This window comes from Brassica oleracea, chromosome C4 (genome assembly GCF_000695525.1).
Source record: "Brassica oleracea var. oleracea cultivar TO1000 chromosome C4, BOL, whole genome shotgun sequence".
In the NCBI taxonomy this organism is placed as follows: domain Eukaryota; kingdom Viridiplantae; phylum Streptophyta; class Magnoliopsida; order Brassicales; family Brassicaceae; genus Brassica; species Brassica oleracea.
The window spans coordinates 35131022-35145903 of NC_027751.1; the positions used below are offsets into that span (position 1 = coordinate 35131022).

The 14882-nt window shown below is 34.4% G+C and overlaps 1 protein-coding gene and 1 pseudogene across 2 annotated transcripts; both read left to right on the plus strand.

Moving 5' to 3' along the window:
- Window positions 1–924: 924 nt before the first annotated feature.
- LOC106338741 lies at window positions 925–3832 on the plus strand (annotated as a pseudogene).
- A 2153-nt stretch (window positions 3833–5985) lies between these two features.
- Window positions 5986–11421, plus strand: LOC106342705. Of its 2 annotated transcripts, none has more exons than XM_013781712.1 (9): window positions 5986–6243; window positions 6463–8334; window positions 8420–8546; window positions 8659–8741; window positions 9167–9405; window positions 9539–9625; window positions 9909–10008; window positions 10230–10413; window positions 10493–11421. In XM_013781712.1, exons 2-9 carry the CDS (start codon window positions 6499–6501, stop codon window positions 11107–11109), a joined length of 3273 nt encoding a protein of 1090 aa, XP_013637166.1. In that variant the 5' UTR covers window positions 5986–6243; window positions 6463–6498; the 3' UTR covers window positions 11110–11421. The 2 variants fall into 2 exon arrangements, with proteins under 2 accessions (XP_013637166.1, XP_013637167.1); XM_013781713.1 differs by having other exon boundaries at window positions 8423–8546; window positions 10493–11109.
- Window positions 11422–14882: the final 3461 nt, after the last annotated feature.

Genomic DNA, 14882 nt, shown 5'->3' on the forward strand with positions numbered 1-14882 from the left:
AATAAATTTTTCCGGTCCTAATTTGGGCATGTTCAAAATTTGATAGAAATCAAGAAAATAATAAGATAATATTTTTTTTAGGAAATTCTATGTAAATATATTGTCCCACTAAAATTATAAATTAATAATTTATATGTATACATATTTTACATAAGCAAGAACATATTATTATATTGTTTGTTTTATATTCAATGGAATTATCTTTATATTTTCTTAACACTTCATATGTTTTTGATGCGATTTAGTAATATTATATGTAAAATATATATTATATACATCAAATAATATAACAAAAATAATATAAATGTCAAATTTCAAACATAACAACTAATGTCTATACACTAAAATCAAATATTTTTCTTATCTTAGAATAAATATATTTTAAAATAAGAAAACTAAATAAGGAAACTTTTGTAAATTAATGTCTCTATAAATTAATAAAATTTCAAAATCCCAACATTATTAATTTATAGAAGTTTTACTGTATTTTTATAAATATATAATAACTAGATGTAATTTATTTTGTAAATCAAGAACATTAAGATTTTCATTGAACATTATACTAATAAGATAACACTACGTTGGTATTATCTCATTAGGAAATGATATTGAATTTTTGTTCTATTTTCCAATTTTCCCAAAGAAAAAGTATTGGACAAAACATGTGTTTTGAAATGTCTTTTCCCTAAATGTTCCTTGATGATTGTGTTAAACTATGTAAGATTCATTTCGAAATTTCTTAGTTTGTAAATAGAAATCTTTATATATGTTATGGTATCTGTCTTCTATCTTCTATCTATCTATACTAATAAAGTAGAGATATCTGCTCTCTCAGGCCACCACGTCAGCAAGGAACGTGGAGGGTTTTTGGACACGTGGAAACTTAAAAATAACTCTTTTCTTTACGTTCGTTTGTGGCTTTGTACAAACCCGACCTTTCATATTTTCTCTCTCTAGCCGACTGCAAAATTAGATCGTCACCAGTTACAAATCAAAGACAACGCCCACTTCTTCCACTATCTTATCATTTACTCTCCTCTTCAAATTAGTAATCGATCAATATTCTCATTTCTATATATCTTCTGCCTCTTCAAAATTTCTATAAGAGTAGTTGAGGGATTCGATTGTTGAGATCCTGAAGAATCCTGAAGAACCTAAAAGGATTTTTTTGACTACGACGGCACTAATCCAAAGGCAGATGATTGTTAGGAGATGGAAGAAACATGGGGAAAAAGATCCAATTTTTATTTTTGCTGTTACTAAACGCCAAGTTATTTGGTGGTAGAGGAGGACATCTACTCTGCTTTGCTGTTTAGAATCAATTTGAATCTGAATCTCCTCACGTCTGCTAGCAAGTTTTTTTTTGGCCTCTTCAATTCTATTCTAATCTTCAGTTTGGTCAATGCTTCGATAGATTTACCAGTTAAGAAACCCTCCAATGAAGTTGTATGGACAGTTTTCTTTTTTATTACATAACCGAAGTTGCAAGCTTCTGTTTCTGTTTGTATATCTTGCAATTACCATCATTTTATTCATGTAGGCCCTCTTAGGCTATACACTTAGATGATTTCTTCTCCAATTGATTCCGAAGGCTTTAGGATTGAGAGCCTGAAGTTGTGATTGCACCAAATTTGCAGCTTTAGATGTTGTTATCTCCGTTCTTTAAATATGGTAGGCAATGTCATCGGAGATTTCATTTCATCAATATTTTTGGGAGTGTTGCTGTTAATTTTAGCACAAACTTCTCAAACTGAGACATAATAAGGTCTGCATTTGACTCATGCAGTACCGTTTGGTTACATTTGTCCTTATGAGCCTTACTTTGTTGATTTTGTGAATTATCAAGGAGAGAGGTTAGCTTTCAGGATAATGGTTGAGGAGAGACACCATTGATGTGGCTTATAAAGTTTCAGACATGGAGACTTAATAGCATCTGTTGTGGTCGGCTCTGAAATCTGGTCGTGCTTCTCAGTCGGTGGTGATGCAAACGTCAATAAAGGAGGAGAGCTCATGGGGCTCCTACTTGATGAAAAGGTACACTTTTTATCTTTGATCACATCTCTGTTACTATTATTTACTGCTCATCCTACTTAACTTGACCACGTTCTAATGATTCTTGCTCAGTACAGTCGACACTTCTCCAAGGTAACATCACTGTCCATCGTCTTAACACATTTAAACATTTTCTAGGAGAATCAACAACCACTTTAAGCTATTATAAGCAAATGAGTAAATTCATAGCCTACGCAAAGTACTGGTAAGCTTTTGCATTTAGTGTGATCAACTTTACTAACGTTTCATGTTATCTTCTGAGTCTTTTTGGATTTGATTTTGTTTGCTTTAGGAAAGATCATTGTGAAGTTCAAAAAAAAAAAGAAGATCATTGTGCAAGCCAAAAGGGGAGAAGAAAAATTATTTTCTTTAAGTTGAAACGTCAAAGTTGACTCTAAACTTATTCTGTTTGCTAACTCTTTCAAACAAAAGTGATCTGAGTTTTCCTTTGGCATTACAGTTGCTGCTTCTCTAGAATCTGGATGTAGCTTCCTGCAGTGAAAACTCATTATCTGAGAATGAAAGAAGTATGAAAAGAACGAGGACCGCTAAGACGGCTAACATGAAGAAATCAATCAAAAATACTGAGGTGAAGGGAACATAAAGAAAACTGAGGTGCTTATATTTTACTATGAGCGTTGGGATAGTCATGCTGATGGCTTTTATTTGAACATTTTATGATTGATGCTGTCATTTTTTTTGCTTTTGTTTTCAGGAAGCTTATATAGCCAAAGTAGAGCAGCTTGCTAAACTCAAAACAAAAGCAGGATGACGATAAAGCACATGTGAAGCTTGCTACACTGCTTCGGGTCTGGGGTTATTATTTGCATAGTCTACTTTGCTGATGTATGTATGAACCTTATATGTTTTTGTGCTGATGTTACACAATATTGACTTTCCTTCAGCGAAACTTGAGAAGATAAGGAAGATGAAAGTACATCTCTAGAAGGCTTTGAGAAGATGCAATTCTAAAGTCCATTGATAACTATACGGAAAGTGAATTTTCCCTTCCAGTTTTTTTTTTTGAAATCTGCTACACACTACTCTTCATCCTGTTAAACAATGATCATCTTCCTATTTGTACAGCTGGTGAAGCCATCAGACATCCAGAGGACTGTAGATATGCTATTTCCTGAGGTCATTTGTGTGTTGAGATTCATAACAATCGCTAAAGTGCAAGTAACTGCATTGTTCTCTAAAATCTTAAACGAGCTATAATATATATTTTGAGAAATCAAAACCAGCCATGTGAAGTTGGAAGTTTTGGTCAATCGATATTAGTTGATTAGACATAGAGGCAAGAGACATATGCAACATCATTAACAATCTGTTTGGAATTTTTGTTCAGAACCAAGAATTTGGCTTCTTGGACATGATACACTGTGTTACAGACCAGGTGATGGAAAAGGCTGGAAAGTATGATCCTTCTGGATACTTCCTTGTTGAAGTAAGAATAATTTTTTCATTTTCGTATCTTTATATTATTAACCTCATGTTTTTTTGCTTGAATACCTCGGCAACATATTACAGCAAACCTGTATTAAATTGGCTATGGAACTCAAAAGATGAAGCACTTATAAAATGAAAAGGCATTATAACCGGAGAACTACACCAAAAACAGAGAACGACTCTAGGAGTAACAAAGCCATGGATTTACCAACGGATTAAATACCACTCATGTTGCTGCTTTTTTTTATTCTTCTGCAGCTGGTGCGTATCAAGAACCATGGTGACTTCTACAGCAGTACCATGTTTTGTGATCTCGAACTCAATATACTGAGATGATGCTAATGCATGATTTTTTCTAGGATTCCCTCACAGAATTATACAGTTATATGTGACAGGTTAGAAATGTGCCGTTTCCATCCTTTGAAAGAATTTAAAACATTGAGGTTTTAGAGGTGAGATTAACTCTGCTGAGTTCCAGTGTTTTGATATTATGATGGTTTTATGATTTTATATGCATTGAGGCTGGAAGCTAATCTTTTGTCCGTGTTCAACTCTTTTTCAGACCAAAACTAATCACATTCCCTATTGCACGTTCTCGATCGAAACTAAAAAGATAATCGAACCTGCTTCATAGATAATTTAATAGTCACCCAAAATAAAACATCTACATAATCAGATATGAGAAAACGAAAATGATATGTTTTCTGGTCTAGAATATTCACAAATGGTTCTTAAATAAGAAAAGGATGTCTTTCTAGGATTATAAGTTTTTATAATATCAAAAATCGATCACATACTACTTAATTGAGCATATTAGGATGAGAAATGGTACTCTACTAAGCAAGGTTCATTCATACACAAACAACATTGAGACTTGAGAGAGAACTATTGGAAATTTCTCAAACACGACAAAACATAAACGTTCTAAAAGCATGTCAAACTTAGTTAGCTTTAAAGCATTATAAGAGAAAACAGTGTAGTAAATGACTAAATGACTCTCCACATAAATAATGTCATTAAAAGAAACATGAAACTATCCTAGGAGCAGAACCTACACACATGGCAGATCCTGTGAGAGAACCATATAGCTACTGCAAACAGATAAAAATAACATCCTGATGAACATAGAAATAAGATCCTGACTGAGTATACCAAACCATATACCATCCCACCACATAGATAAACATTTAACCCGATAAAACATGTACTTTGCGAGAAAACAACACACAACAATAACATAGATTAGAAATCAAACAACATCCCGCCCGTAGGACGGGCCAACCACTAGTCTATATATATTCTCGTTACTGACAAACTATATGTGTAGGATATATGTTAAAGGATTGGTGATAGTGATCTTAAAGAATCTAACCTTGATTATCTTGATTCATACCTTAATTTTATATTAATATAACTTGATTATTTTAGGGAAAAAATCATAATAATATCTCAAATTTTGTTACGCATTTTAATATCTAATTTTTTTTACTATTCAGTTAACACCTTAAATAATTTTTTTTCATTTTAGAATAATTTTTTTATAACTGTGACCATTTTAATTCCCAAACTGTGATAAAATATTAATAACTTTCAGAAGAAATTTGAAAAATCTATAAAATTCAAATTTTTTTTAAAAAAAATTCTAATTTTACTTTAAGTTATAGGAATAAATTAACTAATCTAGGATAATCTTAAATTGTGCCATCAAAGTTTTATCTTTTAAATATGAAATTTATTTAGTTTTCTGAATAAAACTAAAAAATATTTTTTTCCTTCAAAATTAAGTTTTCTAAATTTAAAATTTTCTCCATAATTTAGTACTTTCCTTCCTAAAACTTCAAATAAAAGTAGAATATCTTAGATTTTAAAAATATCTTTAATTTTTTTTGAAACTTATTAATATTTTGATTAAGATATATGAATTTTGAGTATTAAAGTAGACAAAATTTTAAAAGTTTATGTATTAAAATTAAAAAAAATATTAAGATATTAAATTGAATAGCGAAAAAGTTTATATATAAAAAAACTTAACAAAATTTAGTTTTAATGGAATTTTCTCATTAATTTATATCTATTAATTCGGAAGCATATTAAATTACAGAAATTCATTAAAATTTTAATTTTTAGTGATCAATAAATATATATAAACTCAGCAGAAATAACATTTATTAAAATAAAAAAAAATATCTATACTTATTTTGATTTGTACTTCTACAGCCGGAAACTTTTGAACACGATTCTATATGGCTAGAGAGTCCGTTTAGGAAAGCTTAAAAGTCAAATCCAAAGCAAAGAAAATACTTGGTCTCTCCGATTTTCAATATATAAAAAAGGAAGAAAATCCAAAGCTAAAATGGAGGGAAATGGCTACGATGTAATAATAATATGGAATAATATTAGTAAATGACAGACTTGACCCTCACAGATCGTCATTACCCGGAAAAAAATATTAATTGTCTCGATACGGGCATGCCTCATGTGCTTTTAGAGTAATGCCCCCCAAAATAAAAAACCTCTTTGGTCTTGTCTCCACCACTTTCACATCAAAACTAAACCCTTGTTTCACTCTTTGTGTCTCTTCGTTTTGCCCTCTATCGATTCCACAATGCTAATCTCCGGCGAATCTGTGAAGCGGAGTCGTTGATTTCCCGGCGTCTCTCCCGATTTTTCCGTTATATTCATTCGTTTCTCCGTCCGATCCAGCCAGGCTTTTTTTTTCTGTCTTAACATCTAAAGTTCCAGGTAAGGCCATCATGTGTTCCGTTTCTTTTCTTCTTATTAGAATTTCGATTTTCTTCTTCTTCTTAAAACCTGTCTCTTGATCTGCTTTTGTTTTGTTTGAGGTTATGATGTTATGAGTGCGCGTTTTATTGTACCTGATTTTTTTTTTCATCAGTTTTTTTTTTTTTTTGAATTTGATTTTGATTGTTTGTCGTTCTCTCACCGAATTTTTGGCATTAGGATCTCTGTTAATCTCAGCGAAGATAAGACAACATTATGCGGGAGCGTAACGGATCCAAAGAAGAGGGCTTTCAGTTACAGGGGTGTTGTGCAACTCTAAACGGAAGTTGCAGCGAACCTGGTCTAGAGGCTGAGAGTGAAACCGAGATGAAGAACAAGAAAACGGTAAAGGTGGTTAAGCCGATTGATCGTGAGGTGAACATTACCCGGAAGGTTCTTCGCTCAGGGTCTGTGGCAATTGATACGGACAAACATGATGTGGCTGTGGAAGAGAAGGGAGATCTGAGTGAGGTCGACAACATGGGCGATTGTTATGTTGATGAGGTGGAAGAAGGGAAGGCTCTTCTGTCTGTGGCAAAGGATACAGAAAAGAGTGACAATCTGGCTGTGGAGGAGGATGTTGACAACATTGGCAAAACTAGTGTTGGATTTTCTGTTGATGAGGTGAAAGAAGAGGCGAAACGTGAGCTTGTGGAATCTCCTGTGCCTAAGGAGACTCATGGAAAAGAAGCTCAAGTTAAACGCAAAAGAGGACGCCCTCGGAAGCTGCAGATCAGCAGCAGCCAGTCTGATGGTAATGAGGACCAAGTTATTTGCGTTGCTATCGAGGAGAAAAAAGAAGCAAGTCCTGGAGCTGATTCTACGAGTCTGGCTGAAGAGTTAAAAGTCAAACGTAAGCGGGGAAGGCCTAGAAAGCTTCCGATCGACACAAACTCTACTCCAGATATGGGTGACTCTATTGATGATTCCAGGAGACCAAAGCGTAACTGTAGAGGCAGGATGGGACCTAAGCGTGGAAGACCAAAGACGAAGAAGAAACCTGGGGAGACTGATGAATCAGATTCTAAAGCAACGATGAGACTAAAGCCTTGTGAGAATTCACGGCACAACAAACCCTTAGGTGATGGCGAAATGAGGAATGGAGAAACGCAAAATGATGATGGAAGACGATCCAAATTACAATCTAAGAAAAAGCTGAGTGACCGTATTCTTCAGCTACTTCTAGCTGCTGGTTGGACAGTTGAATACAGGCCGCGAAAAGGGAAGGCATACAACGCTGCTGTTTATGTGAATCCTGAGGGAAAGACTCACTGGTCAGTAACCAAAGCTTATGAAGTCTATAAAACAAATCTGGAACGCAGCATGACGGATCAAGTAGACTCTGGTCTTGGCTTGCTTCCAGAAGAGGACCTTCACCTTTTAAGGAGAAAAGTTCACAAGAAACGGAGCGATACAGGTAAGCCAAGGTCAAACGGGAAGGACACAGATACTACTAATGAAGATACGGTGGTCTCGAGAAAGGGAGTAGGAGAAAAAGCGCAGAAGAAACGAAAAGTTTCTCACAAATTTGAAAGAAGTTCGGTGTCAGTCCGGAAAATAAAGAGGGAAGAAAAACATAATAGAAAGCGTGGTGCTTTGTCGGCTCGCAGTTCTTTGTCGGATGCGGAGTCCAACGAGAATGGGTACATTTTATTCGAAGGAAAACGCACCATGCTGGGATGGATGATTGATTCAGCCATTGTGCCACTTAACGGGAAAGTTCAGTGCAAAAACACAGAAGGAATAATTACAAAAGAAGGTATTCGATGCAACTGCTGTGACGAAGTATTCTCTCTTCTCGACTTTGAAGTTCATTCTGGAGGAGGGAAGCCATTCAAAAGTCTGTATTTAGAGGGTGGGAACTCTCTCTTGCAGTGCTTTCTTGAGTCTTGGAATAAACAAAGCGAAGCAGTGCTTAAAGGGTTCCATGTTGTGGATTTTGGTGGTGGAGATCACAATGATGATACATGTGCTATATGCGGGGATGGGGGAGATCTTACCTGCTGTGATGGTTGCCCTTCAACTTTCCATCAGAGCTGCCTGGGCATTAAAGTAAGATATGATGATTGACCATTTAAGATTTTGAATTAGCTATGTTGTTGCAGCGTATTGATTCTGTTTGTTCTACAAACTGCAGAAGTTCCCAGCTGGTTCCTGGTTTTGTTGCAACTGCTCATGCAAATTTTGCGAGAAAGTGGAGGCAGCTAATCATGGCACTACAACTCTTTCCCCCTTGCTGAAGTGCCACCTATGTGAAGAAAAATGTATGAATTGCGTATCCATCCATCCATCAACTATATTTGTTTATTTTCTTCTGTTAAAATACTTAAATATGGGGTTTTGAGCTCAAAACATTACATTCCCACACTTTTGCAGATCACCAAGCATGCATCAAGCAAGATGGCACTGTACCTGTTGAAAGTAGTACTCTTCCATTTTGTGGAAAGTATTGTCAAGAGGTAGCCTTCCTTTATCATTATTTTTTGTTTTAATCAAAGAGCTGTATTACTTGAACTGTTGGGTGCATTGCAAATATATTTTCTTGCAACTCTGAATGAAAAAGTGCTTGTTGTGCTAACGTTTGTAAATCTTTTATAGAGTTGACAGAAAATCAGGTTTAGTTTTTGGCCTATAGAACTATGGAATTTGAATTTACCAGAGATAACAAATTGCAATATTATCGGAAAAATATTTTCACTTGATTCTTAAATTTTAGTTTTGATTTCCTTCAAAATTTTTTTTTTTATCTTGTGGCTTAATGAAAGTCGGAAGCTTTAATACTGTGGTAATTTTAGCTTTCTTTTTAGAATTATATGATTGTGGTTTACGAATATAGTACTACATTGGAAACTGAGTATTTCATTTGTTTGTTATTTTCTCTTAGTTATTCGACGGACTACAGTTACTCATTGGAGTAAAACATTCATTGCCTGAGGGCTTCTCCTGGACATTCCTTCGCCGCTTTGAGATGCCTCGTGAGGTTTCAGATAGTGACATATCTGAGAAGATTGCATATAATGCCAAACTGGCTGTTGCATTTTCTGTTATGGATGAGTGCTTTTCACCTTTAGTTGATCACAGGAGTGGTGTCAACCTGCTTGAAAACATCGTCTACAATTTTGGGTAAGCTCATCCTCGAAACCTGTTCTTACATAGTTTTGTCTGGTTTAGTTAGTACTTAACTGACTATATTGACTGTTAACAGTCCATATACTCTACTAGATTATGTTTGAACCTTTTTCCTATTGTTTTGTAGGTCGAACTTCCATCGGCTAAATTACAGCAATTTTCTAACGGCTGTTTTGGAGAGGGGTGATGAAATCATTGGTGTGGCATCTATCAGGTGAGTCTGTGGTATCATGAACTTTATTGTACGGATTAATACTTGATTGTAGATTTAGGGAGTTCTTAACGTTGGATAGAATGCACTACATGTTATTAGCAGTTTACGTCTTGGTCAGAAAAATTCCCTCAGTATATGCCTCCAGATGATCTTAATGATATTATTGGAAACTATATTGCTTGTTTCTCATTAAATTGATAGTAAATTATGAATGAGCTTTCCTTTGCGTGAGTGCGCATGCAAGTGAATATTGGGAACGTAAGATGAATTTTATTTTATTTAGGATCCACGGCAATCAACTGGCAGAAATGCCGTTTATAGGAACCCGCTACATGTACAGGCGTAAAGGGATGTGTCGTCGACTAATGAACGGCATTGAATCTGTAGGTTTTCCACACCTTGTCCTATCCTAACTTCTTTCTTTCACTATTTCAGTTTGTCGGTTTATATATTTTTCAAGTTCTTGCATGCTATATGTGAGGTTTTGTTACCTACTGACAAAGATCTTATACTCTTTTGTTACCCTTTATTATCACTTGATTCTAAGTAATCAAGTAGACTCTTTTGTTCTGAAGATCCATATTTACATGTGCTTTGTTATCAGGCGCTTAGCTCTCTCAAAGTAGACAAATTAGTCATACCAGCAGTGCCAGAACTGATGGATACGTGGACTAAAGGCTTTGGCTTCACGCCTGTTAGTGAATCAGCGAGAAAAACAATTAAGAATCTGAACTTGGTGGTGTTCCCTGGTGTAGACATGCTGGAGAAATCATTGGCCAAGGACAACGGTATTAGTTGCATTGGTATCTGATTTGTTAATATGCTCTTGTTACGTTCACTTTCATGGACTGACTAAACCTACTTCAGGTGAACTGCTGTTGGCAGCTGAGATGAGCCTGCCTGTAGATGTTGAGGAAACCAAACCTGAGGAGTGTAAAGACGAGCTAGATTGTGGAACTGCTGATGCCGAATCTCCTTCTTACCAAGTTGATAGCTGCATGAAGTCGATGGATGTAGTCAAGGGAGTTAATGATACAGACCTGAATCTGAAGTCCTTGGAGGAGAAAGAAGAGACTGGGACTGGGAAACTGACAGATGAAGAGGTCGATCTTCTTCCTGTTGTTGTAGTTGATAACCAGAGAGAATCTAACTCGGGAGTTAATGATGATTCTCATGAGGATCAAACTGATAGAAAAAGACAGCAAAGTGGTGATCTAAAAAGCTCTGGAGCTAAAGCTGAGGGTACAGAGGAGCCAGATGAAGAATCCGACTGTTACATAATAGAAAATTCTCAGCCACTTGGTAATGGTGGTACAGAGAAAAAGAGTGGCAACAAAGCTTTATCGCTGAAGAAAGGAGTGGCTTCCAGATTGAGAGTATCACCTCGACCGATTCAAGGATCATGGGGAACGTCGAGGGTGAACAAAAGGTACACAGGTACCAATGCCGTGTTGATCGGCTCTTCACATGGCAGGTGTGTTTGAGGTGCATTGCAGCTTTTGTTTGTATGTGCATATGACCAGAACTAACGCACTTTTGTCTATTTTCATGACAAACGATAAGGCGCAGGTGAAAGAAAAGTAGTTAGACTATTATTCTAATTGCATTGCTTTAGTAGCTTTTTTATAACTCAGAGCCATAGGTCAAGTAAAACCTTGCACTGCTCAGTGCTTATTAGATTTTTTCTAATAATTTTAGGTAGCAGACCAATTTATTTATTTCATGGGCATTTTGTAATATCAAACATTGAGCTGCTTCTTCATCTTATTTATCTAATGTGGAAACATCTTCTGGCTTGTATGATCTCTCTCACTCTTTCATGACTTCGTGACGAAATCGGAAACTGTATTTTGTCTTCTCCCTGAGATTAAATTAATTTTCTACAGAGTGAAGATATGTTCGTTTCTCGATCTAAAATACTAATTTTAAGAAAACAAAAAAAAATACCTATGCCTCTTTTTTTTTTTGAAAATCAGCTCAACACATTTATGTCACAAGCTAATATAAAATCTATTTATAATAAGCTCTTCAAAATTTATCATTGACTCATTGTTACTCTCAGAGGTACAACTCCTTATCCCATATTGCAATTTATAACTGCTACGAGGTTGTCATAGCCTTATGGGGGCGTACATCAACCTATAACCAAAGTGACATGGTCCTACAACCTATACCCAAGCAAAGAAGTTTTGAGTATTGGAATGGGGAATGTACGAGGAGAGAACAAACACGAAAGTTACTCATACATAGTATGTTTGTCATTTACCCCTGACAAAGAAACTGTAAGTTTAAATAGGTCTACAAAGTCAAATACTTGGTTGATGATACAGTTAAAAGATATTGTGCTCAATTAGTAGCCAAAGGCTTTACACAAAAAAAAGTCCTAGACTGCATCAATACTTATTTACCAACGATAAAAATAGGGCAAATCTCCAAAATAGCACATTTCTAAGTTTATGTCAATAAAATAGCTCTCAAAAACTAAAATGACCAAAATAGCATTTTATCTTTTGAAAATTTAATTTTTTTTTATTTTTCAAAATTTGAAATCTTATCCCAAAACCTCACTCCCCAACTCTAAACCCTAAATCCTAAACTCTAAACCCTAAACCCCACCCCTAAACTCTAAACTCTAAACCCTAAACCCTAAACCCTAAACCTTAAATTCTAAACCCTAAATCCTAAACCCCACCCCTTAACTCTAAACCCTAATGTCTAAATTAATTTACCATTGGGGTATAAGTGTATATTTAACTCTTTTGATAAAACATTAAGTGTTATTTTGGTCATTTTTATTCTTAAAAGCTATATTTGTGACAAAAACTTTTTTAGTGCTATCATAGTCATTTTCTCATAAAAATATCATATGTAATGCTGATACTTGCTGTTGATGCAATTCTTGGTTGGTCTCTACACAATTTGATGCATCAAATACGGCTGCACAAAAAAAACCGGAAGATCCGAAAAAATTCTACCGAACCGAACCAAAATTGATTAAATATCCGTACGGGTTTTGGTATCTAGAGAACCGTAACCGAATTCAATCCGAACCAAAAAATTTCAGGTACCCGAATCTATCCGAAATAGATTTAGATACTTAAATATATTAATATTTTTAGATTTTATATATTAAAAATCTTCAAAATATATAAGATATTTTGAAGTTATCCAAAATACTTATAAATATATATAAATAGTCAAAAGTAAATGTCTATAATATTTAACAATACTTAAACACCAAAAAATACTTGAAATATCTACTGATTCTCTATCCAAATATTCAAGTCAAATCAATTTATATGTTAAGTTTAGGTATTTTGGCATATATTATTCAAATTTATATGTAGTATATTATTATATTTTTAGATTTTCAGAAATTTAAAGTATATAATGAATATAAAAATTTTAAAAATAATTTAAACGGGTTATCCGAACCCGAACGAACCCAAACCCGACCAAAATTTATTAAAATCCGAATGGGGCTGAAATCATTAATCCCGAAAACCCGAAATCTGAATAGATCTTAATCGAACCCAAATGGGTAGACAATACAATTCTCTAGCAATTGCCATCACTATGTCTTCACTCTTGACAAGTACTTAGACTAAGCTTACACTCTACATACCCTAAATAACAACTGAATTTACAAACCCTTATAAATTATTTAATAAATCCTTATAAATAATTTCAATACTAAAGTCTCAATACCCATAGTCTTTAATTAATTCGTAAACTCAATTCCTAAAATTTCAAAACACAAAATCAAATTGCATACTCATCTCTAATCAATCGTTTACCTTCTTCAGATTGATAAATATTTTGAATCTCAATGTTGCAACAAATCGTAATCTCTAAACCATAATAGATTTCAATGGTAAAAACTCATATTCTACAATCTCCTCAAACCTGTGAAGTGATCAAAGATGATCTGATGCCAGAGGAAGAGAATCTATGGCTTCAACTTATAGCCATTCTTCGTAATGTCGCAAATAAACTCCACCACGAATCAATTTTACAGTAGAGGAGGATCATCATGATCGCCGCATCGGAAAAATCGAAATTGACTGTAACTAAAACCCAAATTTATAAGGGGTTATAATTTTTTATTGCAATGTGTTCACTATTAGAAACTCTTTTTTTATATGCATCTACTCAAAGATCAAGTCAAAATCAACTCTATGTGGTATTCGTAATAAAATCCTAAAATTACTTGAAACCTAGATTTACAAAGGGTTATAAATTTTCAAAAACTTAATGTTCAGTATCGAAACTCTTTCTCTTAGATCCGACTATTAATAGGTAACTCTTTCTCTTAGATCGAAACAACAAAATCCGAGAAAATTACTTACAACTTGTGCTTCTTGCTGAGGATTCGACATTTTGAGGTTTCGAGTCTGGATCTCGTCTGCTTCGTGAGAGAGAATACACTCGATCTCGTCGCCGTCGCTCGATCTCATTGCCGTCGCTCGATCTCGCCGTCGCTTGATCTCGTTGCCGTCGTCGTCGTAGCTCGATCTCATCGCCATCGTCGCTCGATCTCATCGCCGTCACCGTCCCTTGATTAGAATTGTGAGAGGGTTATTTTTTTCTTTTGCCTATTAATGATTTATGTTTTTCTGAAAATGTCCTCCTTCTAAGTGTATATATGAAAAGTGGTACCAAAAAAAGTGTAGAAGTGGAATTTCCCCATAATAGTAGTGCATATTTTTATTTATTAGTTAATCAACATTAACTTTGTGTCAATTATAAAATAAAAAAAAATTGAGTTTTGTATATGGTTAAATGTTTTGTTTAGTTTGTTTTACTAAATTTTTTATTTATTCTAGTTTCAATCGGTGAAAAATTATGTAGCCAAAAACATAATTCAAAGACTTGTTTTTGTGAATAAAATAATACCATTAATCAAAATAATAAAAATGTATTACATTTATTTTCACTTAATTTTTACCCCGTATAATTAGTTTACTAAATAAAAAACTCTTTCTGTTTAACTTAATTTAGCCAAACACATAGAAATAGTCATTTTTATTAGTTTATAAAATCAGTTAGGCATGAACATTGGTTATCCATTTAGGTACGAGTTGTTCTTTTCGGGTAACCTTTTTTCGAAATTAGGATCCGCTTGAATATTATAAATTTATGTGTGGGTTTTGAGTTGGGTCATTCTGGATCTGGATGAGTTCGGTTCTCATGTATAGGAATTTAAAAATATCTAAAGAACAAATGCATTTAAAATGTGTTCGGATATTTGTACCAA

Bases quoted from the DNA above. Each gene is read 5' to 3' on its own strand.
- LOC106342705 (XM_013781712.1), top strand. From the start codon at position 6,499: ATGCGGGAGCGTAACGGATCCAAAGAAGAGGGCTTTCAGTTACAGGGG. The intron at 8,547-8,658 runs GTATGAATTGCG...ACACTTTTGCAG, and splicing joins CCACCTATGTGAAGAAAAAT to ATCACCAAGCATGCATCAAG. The intron at 9,626-9,908 runs GTGAGTCTGTGG...TATTTTATTTAG, and splicing joins ATTGGTGTGGCATCTATCAG to GATCCACGGCAATCAACTGG.